The sequence below is a fragment of the Desmodus rotundus genome, chromosome 13, assembly GCF_022682495.2.
Source record: "Desmodus rotundus isolate HL8 chromosome 13, HLdesRot8A.1, whole genome shotgun sequence".
Classification (NCBI taxonomy): Eukaryota; Metazoa; Chordata; class Mammalia; order Chiroptera; family Phyllostomidae; genus Desmodus; species Desmodus rotundus.
In genome coordinates, this window is record NC_071399.1 from 61240990 (window position 1) to 61259924 (window position 18935).

At 33.9% G+C, this 18935-nt stretch overlaps 1 protein-coding gene across 5 annotated transcripts in view; it reads left to right on the forward strand.

Moving 5' to 3' along the window:
* The window catches only part of TDRD3 (tudor domain containing 3), a 158954-nt gene that overhangs the window by 39813 nt on the left and 100206 nt on the right, over positions 1 to 18935 (forward strand). For all 5 annotated transcript variants that reach the window (XM_053916421.1, XM_053916416.2, XM_053916418.1 and 2 more), the window contains exons 2-3: positions 13718 to 13802; positions 18382 to 18447. Coding sequence is in view for 3 of the 5 variants with exons in the window: in XM_053916416.2 (XP_053772391.1) it covers positions 13718 to 13802; positions 18382 to 18447 (151 nt within the window). In the remaining 2 variants the exon portion in view is untranslated. The remainder of the gene's footprint in view (positions 1 to 13717; positions 13803 to 18381; positions 18448 to 18935) is intronic.

Sequence of the window (18935 nt, forward strand, 5' to 3'; positions counted from 1 at the left end):
GGATAAGCTCTTCTGTGACTCACTCCCACAAAGCAGCCGTTCAGCAGATGTTCTTCAAATTTGTGATTTAGTAAAATTTAACATTACTCTTTTGAGGCTTTTTGGGCTACTTAAAAATAGTGTTAAATTTTCAAATAGTAAAATACTAATATAAAATATATTTTGCACGTGTTAAGTGGAAATGTAGGCTCCCTTGTCTAATTAACTGTATATTTTAAAAAATAGAAAACAGATTGTTTATTGTAGGACTCCTTAGAGCATTCTTCATCTTATTTAAGCTTGTCTTGTAACTTTCTTAAAGAGCAATATGCTATATGGTCAAGCTTACTTGGTCTTGAGACTGGTTGTTTTGGCAAATGGAAATCTGCTAGAATTTGTAAAATAATAATCATGTGCCTTAGACTTGTATTAATAAGTGAGGTATTCCTTTAGTAAGACAAAAGGTATAAGAAATTCCATAAATGTCAAATAGAAAAACTTCTAGTTGAGAAAGGTATAAAATTGATAAATGATACCTTTCTTACTTTTTATGGACTTTGTAATTCTTTTACAGACTTTATAATACCAGTTTAACATTGCAGTTATAGAATATATTACTGATGCTACAGTTTGGACATAGAATATGCCTTTGACTACTACAATTTGCATACCTATTTCATAGCTCTGAACTTTTTACAACCTTGCAAGGTTTGTCATTCACAGAAATGACTGATAGTTTGGTTGCCAATGAGAAGGAAAACTGGGGATTACACTTTGGTGTCCTGGTTGCAGGGTTGTGTTCTTTCAAACCTCAGCCCTTCATACCATTTCCTCCTAAGGGCCTGCTCTGGTTTTCCTATGCAGACTTAATTGCCTACTGCGTCTTAACTCACACAGGGTACGTTAGAACAGTTTTACATCTTTTCATTCTAGCTTCTTGTTTCCATGTCTACCAGTTCACTGGACCTTCAATTTCTTGAAGGTGGGTCTGAACTTTTTTTAACTTTGCATTATCTTGTGTCAAATAATTTCCCAAATATTATTTTCCTGAGAGGGGGAGAAGAAAATTCAGGAGACCTAATTACCTTTAAGGAGACATAAAGATATTTTTTTTTGTTCATGCTTTTGCCCTGTGAAAGGCCAAATTTTTGTAACCTAATTGATATACGATTGCCATTACAAACACTAGAATCTATATTTGTATATTGTATCTATGTCCATTGGCAATGAAGTGTCAGATTTTTTGACATATGAAGTAAGAAGGTTTGAGTCCTTATTTAAAACTACCTGAACAGCCCTGTCTGGTGTAGCTCAGTGGACTGAGTGCAGGCCTGCAAAGCAAAGGGTCACTGGTTCAGTTCCCAGTCAGAGCACATGCCTGGGTTGCGGGCCAGGTCCCCAGTAGGGGGCATGCAAGAGGCAACCACACATTGATGTTTCTCTCCCTTTCTTTATCTCTCCTTCCTCTTTCTCTAAAAATAAATAAATAAAATCTTTAAAAAATAAAATAAAATAGAATTGACAGCATGGAATACACACAGAATAAAGATTTATTTTACATGAAATAGTACATTTTACACAAAGTACATTTTACATGAAGTAGTACATTATGTATTTTTTAAGATTTTGTTTATTTTGAGAGAGAAGAGAAGGGAGGGAGAAAGGGAGGGAGAGAAACATCAATGTGAGAGAGAAGTAGCACTTGGTTGCCTCTTGCACACAACTCCGACCAGGGACTGAACCAACCCAGACATATACCTTGTGGATAGACAGTTTGGGGATCCTCCTTGAGGGTCATTTCTTTATAGGATTCCCCCATACACTTCAGTACTCCTGGTTTCTCCACTTCCCTTCACTCTTCCACAAATCAGAAAGATTGTGGCTATGTCCTTCTGTAACTTGCTGCTATGTCCACCATTTGGACTGCATTTTTTCCTAGGCAAAAAGCCCCAGGGACCAGAAGTTACTAGTAGCTCCCTGTATTATCCAAGTGAGCATGTATTCCCCACCAGTGTTTTCTGCTCATTCTCCAGTAGCTTTAGTGGCTTTTTGTATTTTGCCCTGATGTTTAGTTATTTTCTGAAGGGGGGGTGGGATAGACAGTTTAAGGGTATTGTAATGTACCCATTAGGGTCTTAATCATACCCAGGACTGGTACCTTAGAGATCACATACTGACTTCTCTCTTTTTAAATGGGGATGATACATACACACACATCTAATAGGTATGGGAATCACAGGAATCAAATATGTAAACTTCAACACATGACTCTGAGAGAGGGTAGGAAGGGATGGTGCCATTTATCTGAAATCCTAATCAGCCATTGAAAGTGTTTTGTTAATTGTAAAGCTCTTTAGGGATATTTATTTATCAATTAAAATTTCTTAAAATAAGTCATTACTTAAAATAATTATTTTATTAAAACATTTCAATTATCCAAAAGCACAAAGTAATTTATAATTTTAGAGTTTAAAGTTCTTTTTCCTCATTCGAACATACATAGGGTGGTGCAAAAGTAGGTTACATTGTGATTACCTGAAACAGTTTATTTTTGTATTATTTTATTAATTATTATATTTTCCATACAAACAACTGTAAATCTACTTTTGCCCCACCCAGTATATATGTTTGACATAGAAGTTGGCCAACATGTATTCTTAAATGAAAACATCTATTGCAGAATATTTTGTACAAAATGAGTCTATTTTTTACTTTTTTTGTAACATTCTGAAATAATTTCAAACTTAAAGAAAATTGCAAGAATAGTACAAAGAACTTCTGTATATACCTTTCATCTTAATTCACCACTTGTTAACATTTTACCAGATTTGCTTTTTTATTCTTACCCTTTTTCTCCCCCTCCCTTTTTGTTCTCTCTCTGTATATTCATAATTTTTTTCTGAACCATTGAGAGTAACTTGCTTATATCATGCCTCTTTTACCCCTAAATACTTAAGGGTAAAATGAGTCTATTTTCATAAATATATTTCCTTCCAAATTCCACTCCTACCTATGTGTATGTATATATCACAAGGATATACCTAAGATTGCTAATACTCTTATTTTTTAGAAGAAGAATTGGGGAAGGACCACTGTCAAGTTTTAATTATACATCTGAACAGTTTGTGTTTTATTATTTATAGCCTAAACACACCAAACAAATTCACTGGGAGGATGCATTCAGGAAGAGTTAATGAATCAAGTCATTTAAATTGAATAGAAAGTGTTCTTTTTTTGTAGATTCTAATCTAAAGATGACCTTTCAAAAATTGTTTTTTATTTAAATGATCAGTACTTTATAAATAATTACTTAAATTCTTAATAGGTGTGTTTATTTTCTGTGGATGCTGTCACAAATTACCACAAACTGGGTGGCTTAAAAGAACAGAAATGTACTCTCTCAGTTCTGGAGGCCAGAAGTCTGAGGTGAAGGTTGTGCAGAGTTGTGCTTCCTCCGGAAGGGCCAGGGGAGAATCAGTTACTTGCCTCTTATAGTTCTGGTGGTTTCTGGCATTCCTTGGTTTGAGATCTTATGACTCTAATATCTGCCTTCATCTCTACATGGACTATCTCTGTGTACCTCTCTCTTATAAGGATAATTGTCATTGGATTTAGGGCCTAGCTGGATTCTTAACTTAATTTAGTCTGTTAAGACCACTTTTCCAAATAAAGTAACTCACAGGTTCCAGAGATTAGGACATTTGAGTACCCCTACAGAGTGGTATTGTTACCAAAAAAGGGGGGTTTGTGTGCCTGCTGCCACAAAAGCCAAACTCCTGAGACAGGTGAATAAGGAAAGAGGTTTTATTCAGATGCTGCACAATTTGGGAGAATGGCAGACTCCCTGTCTCAAAGCTCATCTCTTCTGCAAAACCCGGACAGTCCAAGTGTCCTCAGCAAGATCGAAACAAAAGCCAGTGCCCAGAGTTCCTGCTCCATTTTAAAGTACCATCCTTTGGAGTCTACAGGCTGCTGCTAAGTGGTTATCCAGGTAGCTTAGCTTGTTTCTAGCTGCTGCCCATTTCAGGCTCCCCCCAGAAGGCCGTGGGAATGTGGCTGCTATGGCTGCATGGTCGTGCACTGCCAAGAGACAGCTGCAGTGGGGCAGGAGTGGGGAGAGGAGAGAGAGAGAGAGAGAGAGAGAGAGACAGACAGACAGACACAGACACAGACACAGACACTGACTCCCTCCTGGAGGCCAAGGGCCATGTGGCTTCTGAGGCCGTGTGGCTGGTGGAGAGAACAGGCAAAAACACCTTGCGAGTGCAGGCCCTGAGCCAGAACACAGAGCAAGAGAGCATTTCTTGGTTCCTTCAGGACAGATCAGGTGCTTTCTCTAAATGACAAGTCAACCTCCCAGATTTTCATGCACTTTGGGTGGGTCCACCTCCCACCCAATCCTGAGGCTAGACTGACAGGCCTTTTATGTCCAGCAGCTTCCCCTGTGCCATTTTGACCTCTATGGGTCACGTATCTGCCTTTTCCTAGTCTTAGCCCAGTCTTGTACTGGAGGGGTTAAGGGAGAAGGGCTTTTTGTCAGCTCAGTTTAAGAGCCTCCCCCTGCCACCATCTGGCCAATGGGTGGAGACCTCCTGGCCTCTGACTGACAGACCATTGGTAACAGTATGGGTATAATTTTAAATTAGGTGTTCTAAGCTAAAAAATTAAAACCTTAACATTTATTTAGAGTATTTCAGTTTTAAAAATGTAATTAATGACAAGCATTTTGTATTTAAGATGCAGTTTAAAGAAATGAAAATGAGAAGTGTTCATATTTTTTGTCTAAGATATATATGAGACTATTTCACTCCTAGAAAGAACATTTCTTTCTTTCTTTATTTAATTTGGTAGCATATTTAAATGACTACTCTTATTTGATTTTTAGACCTCATTTTCACTTCTTTTTAATTTATTGAGAATTTTTACGCTATTAGATGGTACAATATATGATTACACTAGAAACAAGTAAGTATTCGATATAATTGGCTATGATAATTGAAGTAGATTTTCTTTTTTAAGTTTTGAATGAATGGCATTAGTTTAAATTAGAATCAAGTATAGAATGTCTAATTTAAAATTAAATATTACAATTATAACTCTCTGTGCTGTAGAATTTAAAAATTTACTTACCAGCTGTTTCTTAACATTATTTTAAATGTTGATATAAATGGTAGACTAGGCAAAAATGATGGCGGTGTGTTCTCCATTGAAATTGTTTGGGGCAGAAACAGTTGCATATCCTCATGGAATAATTTATTTTCTTATTGTTAAAAACTATGTATATTCAGCCATCTTTTAAAATTGGAGGATTTGAACAAATTAAGTAATAACATTTTTTAAACCTTGTTGGAATTTTTCCTTCAGTTCTCAGTGAATTTCAGGCAATTATTGTTGGTGGGTTAGAAATAAGTAGTTCAGTCTTCCTGTAATGATGCATGCACACTTTTGACTATTAGCTGTAGCCTTTAGGGAAATACCCTTTATTGTCAAGCAAATTTCATTCTTTGGCTTTCTTTTGAAACCTAGAAGACCTCTTTGAGTATCATTATGTTTTGAAAATATTTTGCAGAATAAACACCAAGGTGTAAGAAGGAATAAAACTAGTATTTATTTAGCATCTACTTTTTACCAGACACATGCTATAAGTAAGTACTTCAGCTGTCTCATTTATTCTTAATAGTGCAGATCAGATGACAGTCTCCAAGCTATTTATAAAAATACGTTCTAATTTTTGTTATGCTATTTACATATTTTAAATAGCATTTCTTAAGTAAACTTCTAACTGAGTATGTGGGTCCCCTGGGGTTGACCCTGAGAGGTCTTCGGCCTGGACTCTGCAGGTACCCGTGCTGTGCTGCGGTGGTCAGTGTGCAGGGCGTCAGGTCTGAGTGAGCCTCTCCGCCTGCTGTGTGGCTTTACAGCTGTCACCTTTGTGCTGCGGGAGAGATGACCGAGATACCAAATAAGCTTACATTTTGCAATTTGAGTTATTAAAAAATAACCTCAGCTCTGCTTCTGTAATAAACTATGAAAATGTTGAACTAGACTAGGACATAAATTATAACCTCCAATGAAAGTAAAAATACCTAGGCCTTCGTTTTATAATTTTAAGTTTATCTGAAGGTATGGCTTACAAAAATGAATAACAACATAGATAGGTGCCCATTGCCACTATACTTTGTAATATCTCAATTATGGAATTTCAAAGGAATTTACAAATATTTGCTCTGCTGTTATAATTTTTTTTACCAAATAAATATTCTAGGGATAATGTCTTCATGGGTCGGTTTCTGTATGGGAAAATTTTTTTAATACCTGAAAATGAATCACAAATAGAAGTTGTAATTTAATGCCACCTATCTTCTTATAGTTATTATCTTAAAATTGTCATGCTTCTTTATGTTGATATCAGAGAAAAAAGCAACTAATGAATAATGCTGAAAATACTCTGTAGTTATTTCACTGCAAATAAACATTAGTCTCTAATAAATTATGTGTACTTTTATAAGTCTCCATATCCAAAGAATTAATGTAGGAGAAAATAGGAGAGAAAGTTGTCTTTTGATATACTTCAAAATTTTTTTTCTTGTGAGGAGGTATGTCTTGAATGCTTACTAAATGACTTTTTTTAAACACTGAGTGATCTTTATAGCAAAAACAAATTCTAACACTAAAATCACCTATTTTATTTTCTTTGCTGTCTCTACTTCCCAACACCACCAACAAACAATAAATGTTAGAACCCTTTATTTTAAAGCTAGTTTAGTACACCTTTGAAGTCTTCTTAGCTTCCAAATAGCAGTGGAAGCATATTTTACTCGCGAAGCAAGGTTGCCATCTAGTGGTGTTTTCATGTAGTACATCCTTTAGAATTGGCTGATAACCCAGCATTTTAAAGGAAGCACTAAACAAAAGAAATACAAGTTTCAATTTTTTGGAATTTAAACAATTTAAAATATTTTATATTTGGTATAACTTTACAAAGGGTCTTTCCCTAGTACTTTTCCTAATTTCCATCTTTCAGTCATTAATGTTAGGCCAAAACCATTTTGACTGGCCACTGAAATGTTGAAGTTTGAGTCCTGTGAATGTGAATCATGACGTATACCAAGGCAATGCATAAATCTTCACATCTCTAGAAGCTGCTTATTTCGAAAAAATAATGTTTCTGTAGTACTAAGTAAAAACTTTTATTTTTTGCATATTCATCCTTTTAGTTTTTATGCATATTAATTTTGTGAAATGTTTGCTTCTGAAATGTTAGGATTTTAATGATTTCTTTGCTGTTGGTGTTTTTTTATTTTTTTAATATAATGTGAAAACGTAGTGTAGAAGAAATTTAGATAAATTTTATGGTGTGTGTGTAAGTATATGTGTGTGGGAAAAATTTAATATGGGTTAGCTAAGTAACGGAAATAATATACATTTGTTCATGCAAAAATTATAAAAAATCAAAACTGAATAATGCATTTTAAAAGAATTTAGTTTTGAATAAGTCATTTATTGAAAACAGTTTAAGATCAATGCTGAATGTGGTTTTACTTAGTGATACTTTAAATAATACATAGTTTTATTCATATGATTCATTCATATATAAGTCGTGGAGAAAATTAAATTTTAAGCTGGAGTTGATTCAGATCTCAGTTTTAATTGTTGGAATACAGATTGTGGTATTCATTTTGGTATTCTGTAGGTGGCCACTTCGCCTAAAGAAGGAAAGAAAACGGTACCGATAGGAGAAGTATTTAGTTGTTAAGGGAAATGAAATGAAAGACCTCTTTTTTCATATTTCGCCATTTGTGTGTTATATTCCTCCCTTCTCAATTAGTTTTAGTAGAATTCTGATCCTCCTATTTGCTTTGCTTAATAGAGATTTAGGCGTGGAATTGAATGGATTCGTTCACCTTATTGCTGGGATACCAATTTATATTCTTGGTGATTTCTTTGACTTCTAATGTATCTATAAACTGTAATGCATATATTGATTTTATCTGTACTAAGTTATTAGAAGCAGATTTTTTGTCCAAATCTTAGTAGCCTTGTTACCTTACTAATCTTGTTAAAATGGCTTAATATTGTATTTTCCTAAATTGTATTCATTAATAGAAATTTATAAGCCACTTTCTTTCCCTCTAGAGGAGGAAATTAGCAAGTTATTTCAGTATCTGTGGCTGGGTCTGAGAATAATAGCAAAACTGAATTTGGGGGCAGGTTTATTAAAATCCACTTACACTGTGGGAATGGGAACAGGATAGGGAGGGTGAATTATTCAGGTAATTAAAACATTTTTTTAATGTCTTGGGAATTTGCAGTAGGTTGTCAACTTTCATATTTGCTAAGATTAAAGATACCTTTTGATATAAGCGAGTTTTTGATTATGTGTTATGTTTTGTTATCTCCTGTCCCCATATCAACTTGGGTAATTGGGAGTTGGTTATCTTTATTTTCTTTGTGTTTAAGGAGGAATTCATTTATTAAATTCTCATGTTGGTATTTAGATAATATATGTGGGCCAATAATCTCAATGTGGTAGCAAATAATCATGTAAAGATCAGACACCCCAAAACCAGGAGACCCTTTGGTTTGTGTTTTATTCAGACACCGTTAAGACTACCACGTACCAGTCGTTGTCCAGATACTGTCTTCATTTTTTGATTGAGTCACTATCCCTTTGGGAAGAATGTTGTCACTTTTTTTTTCCATTGGCATTTTAAATTCTCAGTTGTCATCAGCCTAATTTGTATATGCAGTAATAGATTTCTTTTTCTGTCTTTGATTGTTTTAGGGATTCAGGTCTCAGTGCAGACTTGAATGGGCACCATTGCTTGGGTGGTGGAGGTGGGGGGAGCATAAAACTTTAGAGTCTGCTTTTTAGTGTTTCTAGTCAATTAGAGCAATCTCTCTCTCTCATCTATCTATATCAAGAAGTCTGAGATAAGGGTGAAATCTATATATTTCTAGTTCATAAAATATTTAGGCCAAACTAAATGATTCGACACCTTTTAGTCTGATGTAGGTGACTTTGTTAAGAACATTTTTTACATGCACAATTAATGTTCACTGTTCTCCAAGAATCATATGGAGTGACCTGAAGACATAGTTCTTTTCCTCTTTTGCTTGCAAAGAAGGTCAGCTACGAATATTATATCATTTGAGAGATATTTAATGGCACAACCCTGGTGTCAAAGACAACTTGGAAATATACCAGAGCAAACAATCAGATACATTTAATAAACAAATATGATTAGTAAGTACAAAGTGTGTGTGCCACATCCAGGCTTGTACATCACTTTACAAAAAAAATCAAAAAAACCACACTACCTGAAAAGATGAAAAGATCTGACAGTAGTTGCTTTACCTGTCCTACAGTCATATGGAGCTGAATTATGGCTGCTGCCTTTAGATGGGCCATGTACTGTATTTTTCGGACTGTAAGACTCACTCCCCCCCCCAAATTTGGGAGGCAAATAGGGGTGCATCTTATAGTCCAAATGCAGCTTACCTGGCTCTCTGGGGTGGGGTGGCGGTGGAGCGTTTTTTTTCCCCCTATTTTCCTCCTCTAAAACCTAGGTGCATCTCATGGTTTGTCTTATTGTCTGAAAAATACGGTATTCTTCATTTTGTCTTGATCCTCCTCATTATGTAAGACTCAATATTTTACCTGCTCTTAGAGGGGTGGGTAAAAGGAAAATTGGCTCTCTTTTCTCTTGCTGATGGTAAGAGGTGGTAATGATGATCCACCATCTGGACCAAATAAATGAGATTCAAATGATAGTATTTGTTTTCATCACAGTTTTGTGTCAGTTGAGATTCTTGAACTAAAGTTTGGACGTCTGGTTTACATGCCCATGTGACTTCTGAACAGGCGTTCTGGTAGTGGCACTTAGGCTATGTGATCCTTCTTATGGAACATGCACTCATTATTTGCAATAGGGAATCTCCTCTCCCTTAAATTGGTGGATAATGATTAATTTTAAAGCTTTTACTTCTGAAGTAAAAAGAGTTGTTTAGGATTACAAATTTAGTGATTCTGAGTAAGACAGAATTTTAACCTCTATGAAAAAGGAAGTACTTTCTAAAATCTTACTTTAAAAACTTGAGTACTTATTAAATTGTGATTTTAAATGCCATTATTTGAAGGTAAAATTAGTGATAAATGTTAGTCTATTCTGTATAATACAGAAATTTAGCCCTTTCAGGTCCTGCTTGTGAATAAATTGTATTCTGATGTATTTTTAGTTCCTAATAATAGTGAGTGGTTTTATAACGTTAATTTTTCAAACTCTCCACTAGAGAGGGAAAAGCCAGTATGTTTTGCTGACTGTTTTAGTAAGCAAAAGCCCTCTGGGGTTCATTTCTTCTTTAGGGTCCATGCCCTTGAGTTTTATAAGTTTAAAGATGGCACCTGGGGTCAGATCTGCTCCAGTTTTCTGTTCCTTTCCTTCTCAATGACCTCATTAAGGCTGGTGAATGTTGTGTCATTTTGTTCTTGCAGCTTCTGTGCTACTGTGGTGCATTTTGAAGCCAATTTGGGCATTTGACTTACTTTTATCACTCGTTTTATTCATTAATAACATTGGAGTTTTAAATGTTTGCAAAAACAAAATAATTTTTTGTAAATCTAAGTTATGGTTAATTTAGATTCAGTCCTTCTATGAAAATAGCGCAGTAGATACAGAAGGATCATCAATATTAGTGGGAGAGCTGTCAGTGGTTCTCTTGATTCTTGATGCTGATGGAGTAAAGCTGTAAGGCTCAAGTCCTTTGAGTTTTCAAAACATTAAGGATGAGTAAGGGAGACTTGTAAAACCTGCAAATTGAGACTGAGCTACATGGATAGTCAAATTTCCTTCGACCCCCTTATGGTTGCTGCCTTGAGAATATTTTTAGATTTTCCCTTTTTATATTTCACAGAGATTGGTATTTTTATTGTTATAACAATTTTTGAATTTCTAATTTTTAGTATCAGTTCCCTGATCTTTTACTATGAAACTAGACCTATTCTTTTAAAATATATTTTGGGGCTCACTATGAAGTTGCCTAGTTGTGCTTTTGTGTATGTGTTGGTGAAGTGTCTGGTTGATTAGGAAACTGATTTGTATAGATGCTGGCTTATGTTTATGAGAAGCTCATTTTTCTAATATTAGCATTAGTTATTGATAAATAAAAGTGGTGTGTTGTAAATAAAAACTGTGATGATGGCCAGAGGGAAGGGGAGGTGAGGGTGGGGGAAATAGGAATCTGTAAAAGTGGAAGCAATAAAAAAATAAAGTAAAAAATAATAATAAAAGTAAATTTAAAAATGGTCTGTTGTAATGAAAAAACTACTGAACTGAGAGTCAGAAGACATTCTTGGTTTTGCTTCACATCACTTATGTTTTTATTTTGGGGCAAGTTTAATGAACAACTTTGGACCTTTTACGTAGCTGTAAAATAGAAGAGGTGAAATTTGATTATTTTAACGATCTATTCCAGTTCATCTGACATCCTATAATCTTTTAATGCTAAAGAGTTGCCTTTTTAGAAAGCAAAGTATTTTGTTAGTGATTCTATGTTATTTTCCCATTGTGTAGGAATTTTAAAAGTTGCATTTTTGTAATAACTCAATTAGTATTTAATATATCACCTATATTCTGTTGTGTACTGATGATTTCTAAAATCAGCCTCAGCCTATACTTGTCTCTCATTTCTTCCCCATTTCCCACACAGAATGTTCCAGCTTATTATCTCTAGAATGTGCTCCCCACTTTTTTACTTCTATGTTTTTGTTCATACCATTCCCTTTTATGTATTCTTTCCCATCCCACAGCCACTTTGAGCCCCTGTAAGGACTTTTTAAAAATCTTCACCTGAGAATATATTTATTGATTTGAGAGAGAGAGGGAAGGGAGAGAGAAAGGAGAGAGAGAGAGAAATATCGATATGAGAGGGAAACAGGGATTGGTTGCCTCCCACACATACCCCAGCGGGGGATCAAACACACAACCTAGGTATGTGCTCTGACCAGGGATTGAATCTGAGACCTTTTGCGTGTATGGGACGGTGCTCTAGCCAACTAAGCTGTGTGGCCAGGGCTTTAATATTTTGTTCATAATTATTTTGGCTTTGTATGATAGCTGCTTATGTATTGTGTTGTGCTGTTTTTGAGACATTAAGCTCCTTAAAGGCAGGTGCTTCATTGTCCTTATTTTACTAATCTTATTACTGAATCATAATATTTTTCACATAAAAAAGGACTTTATTAATATTTGTAGAACTGAATTTATAAGATAACGAGACATACAGTCAATGGCTATGAACAGTGCAAAATTAACAGGATAATAAGGAAATTTACTTAGCAATTTTGAATTAGAGTATGTTTTAACAATCTATGCTGACTGCAAACATTTGTATTTCATGGTCTCTTATGTTCTATTATAACTGCCTCCCATTCATTACAGACTCATCTATATATTTAACACTTGTATGTATTTTTTTCTCTTTAACCCACTTGCTTGCATTCATCCTTATAGTTTAGCCTTCCATGGTCTTAAACTTTTAATAGTATGTAATTTTGTTAAATACATTCTTTCTTTGATTTACATGTATCCTTTCCTGACTTTATGTCCTTGATTATGTTCATAGGCTTATCAACTTTAATCTCCTGTCGTTCCTTTATACTCGTTAATTTACATTTCTATTCTCTTGCTCTTTTTACTTTAGAGAACTCATTCATTCTGTTTCATAAGGCACAAGACCTTTGGTTGCTGCCTCCAAGTAGAGTTTAGTTGACAAGTGTCTTAGCATCGGTCTAATGTTGGGGGTTGACTATTGTTGGGGGTTGACGGTGGAACTGCTGGCCCTCTGGAATGAACTTGAGCTAGCTGTCAGCCTGGTACTGCTCCGTCTGTCTGATGGGAGAATGCCGGCAGTGGCAGTGCTAGCTACCACCAGCCCTTTGGTTAAAGGAGTTGATAATTATTACAGAACATGTCAGATACTAGTGCACATTTTTATAGAGGAACTTTTTGGAGGTTGAAACCTTAATTGTAGAATTTGTCAAAGAATTTCAAAATGGCTATGTTGGGCATAAGTGAATGGGTTAGAGATGATACCCCCTCCCTCGGATTCAGTAATCTTGAATTAATTATTACCTGTGACAGATGTATGGTTAGTTTGGACTGGTTAAGAGAACAATGGGCAATATAATGATGAGTAAGCTGAGAAGATACAGGAAGAGTAAAAGTTATAAGGTAAAGAGTTGCCTATATTTATGCTACTTGCAGTCAATTGAAGGATTTGGGGGAACATTGTGGTTAAGAAAGGGGACTTGAGAAGATAACGTGAGAAAGTAGCACAGAGGAAATTTCTGTTGGACTAAGTTTAAAGCTATGTTGTTTTAGCTCTGTTTTTATAGTGCGTCTCAATCTCCAAGAGTTTACTGTATTACCAAATGTTTAAGTCAGATATTATACTTGTGTAATAGTAAAGAGTAGCTTATACAGTCCTTTAGAAGTATATTGATGTTTTAGGTGTGTTAACACAATATCCTTTTAAGGATACAAAAGAGGAAAAATAATGCGCTGTCCATTCTGTTCTATCAGACATAGCAAATAATCAGGGAATATCCAGGACTCCTTCCCTAGTGTTTGTAGAAACATTTCAGAGTAGAGAACAAAATTGCATGTTGAACTTAAAAAAATAATTTTGGTTAATTTTGATTTTAGAAAATACTAAGCCATTTATTTTATTTCAACAGGTATCTTTCAAATGAAGGTATAGAAGCTTGCACAAGTTCTCCTGACAAAGTCAATGTAAATGACATCATCCTGATTGCTCTCAATGTAGGTTTTATTTATTAACATTTTTAATCTGAAAGCTATATTCTTGAAAAATGTTTTATAGGATAAATTGGGTTTTATGAATAATATGGAATAATAAATACTTCTTTTTTAGTGTCCATTTTAAGTTAACAGTGATGTTTATTGAAATTGCTAATCTCATATCAGCAAATTACTAGAAATATATGTTTCTTTTAATATCTATTACATGGCATCCAATGAAAAGGGGAAGCACGTAATTAAAACTTATTTTTTTTAACCCAGTGTTCAGTTATATAATTTCATAGCATTTATATTATCTGTATAATAGCAGTAAAAACTGATCATATTTATTAAAACAAGTTGCTACTTCATTAACATAGGAATTCAAGTTATAGCTTTTTGACAATTGTATTTATTATTTCAAAATAATATTTGCTGTTGGTAAAAGTAACACATATTAAAGAAGACTTCATAAAACAGAAAATAAGAAAATTTAAGGTACTTATAATTACTGTTAATGTTTTGATATGTATTTCTTTCCAGTCTTTCTTCTTCTACCCGTCTGAATAGCTATTATGACACATAATTAAGTTCATAAGAGAATTACTGTCTGACATAATCATCATATTACTGCAAAACAGGTATAACCTAAAGCAGAAATGGCAGCAACTGATAACATTTAAAATGTAAATAAATATGTGTATAACTGCATATAACCTTTTCTTTTCAAATTACTTAAATGTATACTTATATAATGAAATGGATTTAAACGGATACAATTTATTTTGAAATCTCATTTATCAGCTTCTTTGAATTTTATCAATAAGACTAATAAGGTCTTTTTTGTTTGTGTATTTCTGAGCTAACTTTTTAACACAAGACTAAGATTTCTTTTAGGTAAGCATTAGTTAGAAAGTATGCAGGCTATCCATGACTACAAATGGAAATACTCCCTAGTCACTTTTATTTTCTTCAACTTGCACTCATAGTAGTGAATTCTACTTTCAAAAATGTAAAGAACTCTATTTTTGTTTATTTAAAAAGTCCTAAAGATAAGAAAGATGTTTGTGACAATATTCTGTTGTTCTTTATTTTTCTTATTTATTTACTTAGGTAAATAGCAATGAAGTGTTTATAATTGGGTGTGAAATTCAAATAAAACAGGTCAAGATGAAGTATTTGCCCTATGCACATGAGAAGTGGATGAGGACCTTATTTTAATGAATTAAGTAGTCTCTATAACTTTCTCTGAAATATATAGTTGAATACTCCAACCTAAGTTATCATACCATATAACAGGAAAAAAAAAACTTTTAATCAAGATGAAGTCAACAGCAAATAATGTACTTTTCAAGTTTGTCACCTTTAAAAAACTTTATAAGTTTGTCACTTATAGCAACAGTCCCCAACCTTTTTGGCACCAGGGACCGGTTTTGTGGAAGACAATTTTTTCATGGACTGGAGTGGGGCGCCGGGGAAGACAGGAGGGGGAGCTCAGGCAGTAATGGCACAGTGTCCATGGACAACGAGGAGGGAGGTTAAGGACCCCTGATGTATAGTATTTCTGTTGAATTTTTTTCAACTTTTGAATGATTGTTGATCACTAGTTAAGAAAGACTTGCATTATTGATTCTTAATGTATCTAATTTATTACATATGGGAATAATAATCCATGCACAAGCTTTCTATGTTCCCTTTCTCTTGCGGGGGGCACACTGAGCTGGTTCCTTTCACCAGCAATGCATAATGCAGTAAGGTGTACAGTGTTTCTGCCCAGGGAAGTCCGCTATGGGCTAGTAGCGAAGGCTTTCTTTGGACTGCTCGTGAAGGTACTTGCTGTCTACATGCAACAAAATTCTAGACTGCCCTCTACAATACAGTTTCTTACATTGTAGACTGTGGAGTAAGAATATTAGGAAGTGGCATGGAAATCCAACATGTAGTTTTGGTTTCAAATACATGAATTATTCATTAAAAAAATGACGTGCTAGCCCAGTCTTACATTACTGAATACTATGTATTAGTAAAACTTAGATTTTTAAAAAGGTTTTATATCATATAAAATAACTTGCCAAATAAGCATTTTGTTGAACTTAAACTTGAATAAGTAGGAATCTTTTGTGTGTGCACATATGCATGTGTATTTAAAAGATAAATTTTTCTCTTACATAATTTTTTATGTTCAGTATCAGTGTATTTTTGTATCTGTGTGTACTAGTGATCCTGATATAATGGCATCTGAATCATGAAATTGTCTCGTAGTATTATAAATTGACTTTGAACTTAGTATGTTTAAAGATTTGGTAGGTCATTTTCATTTTGCTAAAAGAGCAATGAAATAACATTAACTACATGTATACATGACATTTAAAAAATTATTTAAACTTGGAGTATGTTGTCTCTTTTGAGCCTGACAACAACTTTGTGAGATAGAGTTGGTGATTCCTCCCTCCAATCTCCCATTTTATAGAGGAATAAATGAACTGGATTTAGAAAAAAAAATTTTTAAAGATTTTATTTATTTTTAGACAGAGGGGAGGGGAGAGAGAAAGAGAGGGAGAGAAACATCAATGTCTGGTTGCCCCTCATCTGCCCCCTACTGGGGACCTGGCCCGCATCCCAGGCATGTGTCCTGTCTAGGAATGGAACAGGTGGCCCTTTGCTTCACAGTCCGGTAGTCAGTCCACTGAGCACACCAGCCAGGGCAGATTTAGAAAATCTTTGACAGTAGCCAGGATCATATTAGTTAATGACAGTTTGCAGTGAATCACATTTTAGTCTAATGCTCATTTCTGCTTTATTTCAATGCCTCATTTTCATTTGGTTTAGTTCATAATTATTGATAAAAACCAGAAATGAGGAACAATGATGTATCACAAAATTTGTATGTATTCAGTTTCTTACATGTATTTAAATGTTTCAGCATTTTCAGTGACTTCAAATAATGCCTATGCTTTTATGAACTGTTAGTTATATTATTGACTTAATGGTTATGCATTTTTGGATGATGAAATGTACATGTTTTATATTCACTAAAGTAAACATGATAGCTAACATGAATTAAATGCTTGTTCTTTGCAAGTCATTGTGCCAAGTGCTTCTCATGACTTAACATTTAATCTTCAAAACAATCCTATTACAGGGAAGAGTAGTATAAGAAACTGTTTTGTCCCCATATGACACTCAGTATTTTCAAAGTGAAAAGACTATGATTTGAAGTATGGTTTATAATTCTTTCACTCTGTTATTGGATGGAGGCTGCAAAAAGGGTAAGCCAAAAACACAAATTTGTGGATTTGGGGGCTTAGTTTGCCTGGCAGTTCACTTGGTGGGTTTCAGTGGAGGAGTGATTCCTGCATTATATTGAGAAATAAATTATGAATCACAGTAGTAAAAGACTGGAAAGATCTGTAGGCATTGTATGACATAGACTTAAGCTTATCACATACAGATATTTCAAATAAATTAATATTCTATTATTATAGGTGTTCAATAACAGATAGTTAAGACTATCCTACTTCTCTATGTGTATTCCTTTTATATTATAATAATTTTAATCATCTAATGTTTTCTCCTTAAGTCTAACATAAATTTCTCCCTTATAATTTATGTGATTAAAGGCACTCCACGTCTATTTTATTTTGCTCTTAAGGCAGCGAAGAGCTACTGTTTGCTATATTTTAAGGAATGGCAAAATAATACAAATTTATTAATCTAACCTTACACTCAGTTTCTAAAATAGTATCTTAGCTTAAATAATTAGCCATTTTTCATGAGTATTGACAGTTTTCCTGTGAACTAATTTCTTGCCATTCCTTTACTTTTTACTTCCTAAAGAAACCAGGAACCCTGAAAAGTCCTGCTTTTTATGAAGACTGTAACTGAAGTTCTGGTTTAATGTCAGAAATGTGATAACTCTTTGTTAGGCCTTCCTTAAGTTTTCCCTTTTTGTGTTTTGCATTTGAGTTTTCTGAGTAATATGTATTTCTGCATTTTCATGTGGTTAGTTATTTGTTTGCCAACTTCAATTTTTATAATTTGCTTAAGCAAATTAAATAATGTTTTTACTAAGGGCAACTCTCACTATAATTACTTGTTGTTGCAGTGGAATTCTTCCCTGGGATATTTGCATGGCGTATAGCTTTGTTATGTTAGCCTATAGAGTAATGTGTTTTCATGTCTTTGCATATCAAGCTTACATAGGATTCAATTATTGAGAATGTATGCTTTTTATGAATTAATTTGGTTTTGGATTGTGACATTCCTTTTGTAGTAAGGCTGTAGTTTACATAAAATAAAGTTTTAGAATTCAGTTGAGAATATTTAGTAATGAAAAGGCTACCTAAAGCGGTATGACCAGAATTAAGGCTATCTCTATATTAATGTTCAGCCTGCTGGTACACTTTAAATAACACCTGTGTGGGTCTGTGCTATTTGAAAAGATTGATTGTGTATGTAGATCACATAATCAGCTAAAAGACATTTATTTAAATTTTGCTCCATAAACTTTAAGTAATTTTATCTTTTGTATGTGATTGGGATTAAATTTAGATTAGTTTTTCTTTATAATTATATTTTAATAATAATATTTTTATTTTAGACAGACTTGAGAACAATTGGCAAGAAATTCCTCCCCAGTGACATCAATGGTGGAAAAGTAGAAAAGGTAAAGAACAATGTTAAATTCTTAAATTATGTTAACTGCAACAAATATTAATATACACCAAATTACTGGAATTATTTTTTTGTCAATAGAAAGTGCAACTGCAAAGTATTTTGGAGGCAAACAGGCCACAGAGTCATTTTTAAAGTTATTTCCTATACACTTAGAAAATTATTAGGACTTAAACTTTTAAACTTTTGATGACTTCTGAACATTTTTTTAAGACTCTTATTTTAAGAATTATAAGTATGGCGTGTTTACGTATGAGACTTACCAGATATTATCAGAGCTTAGGACAAGGACCTTTTCATACTTTTTAATTTTAGTTGCCTGTTATGTTTATTTACTGAACTTATTAATATTAATTTATAACGTTGTAAGAGAATATTAGGAGTAATTTGACAAAGCCATGAATCTAGTTATTTCTGTCATTTTGCATTTACATATATGTAAAAATATATATTTATGTTACAATTTTTTCAGTGATTTTT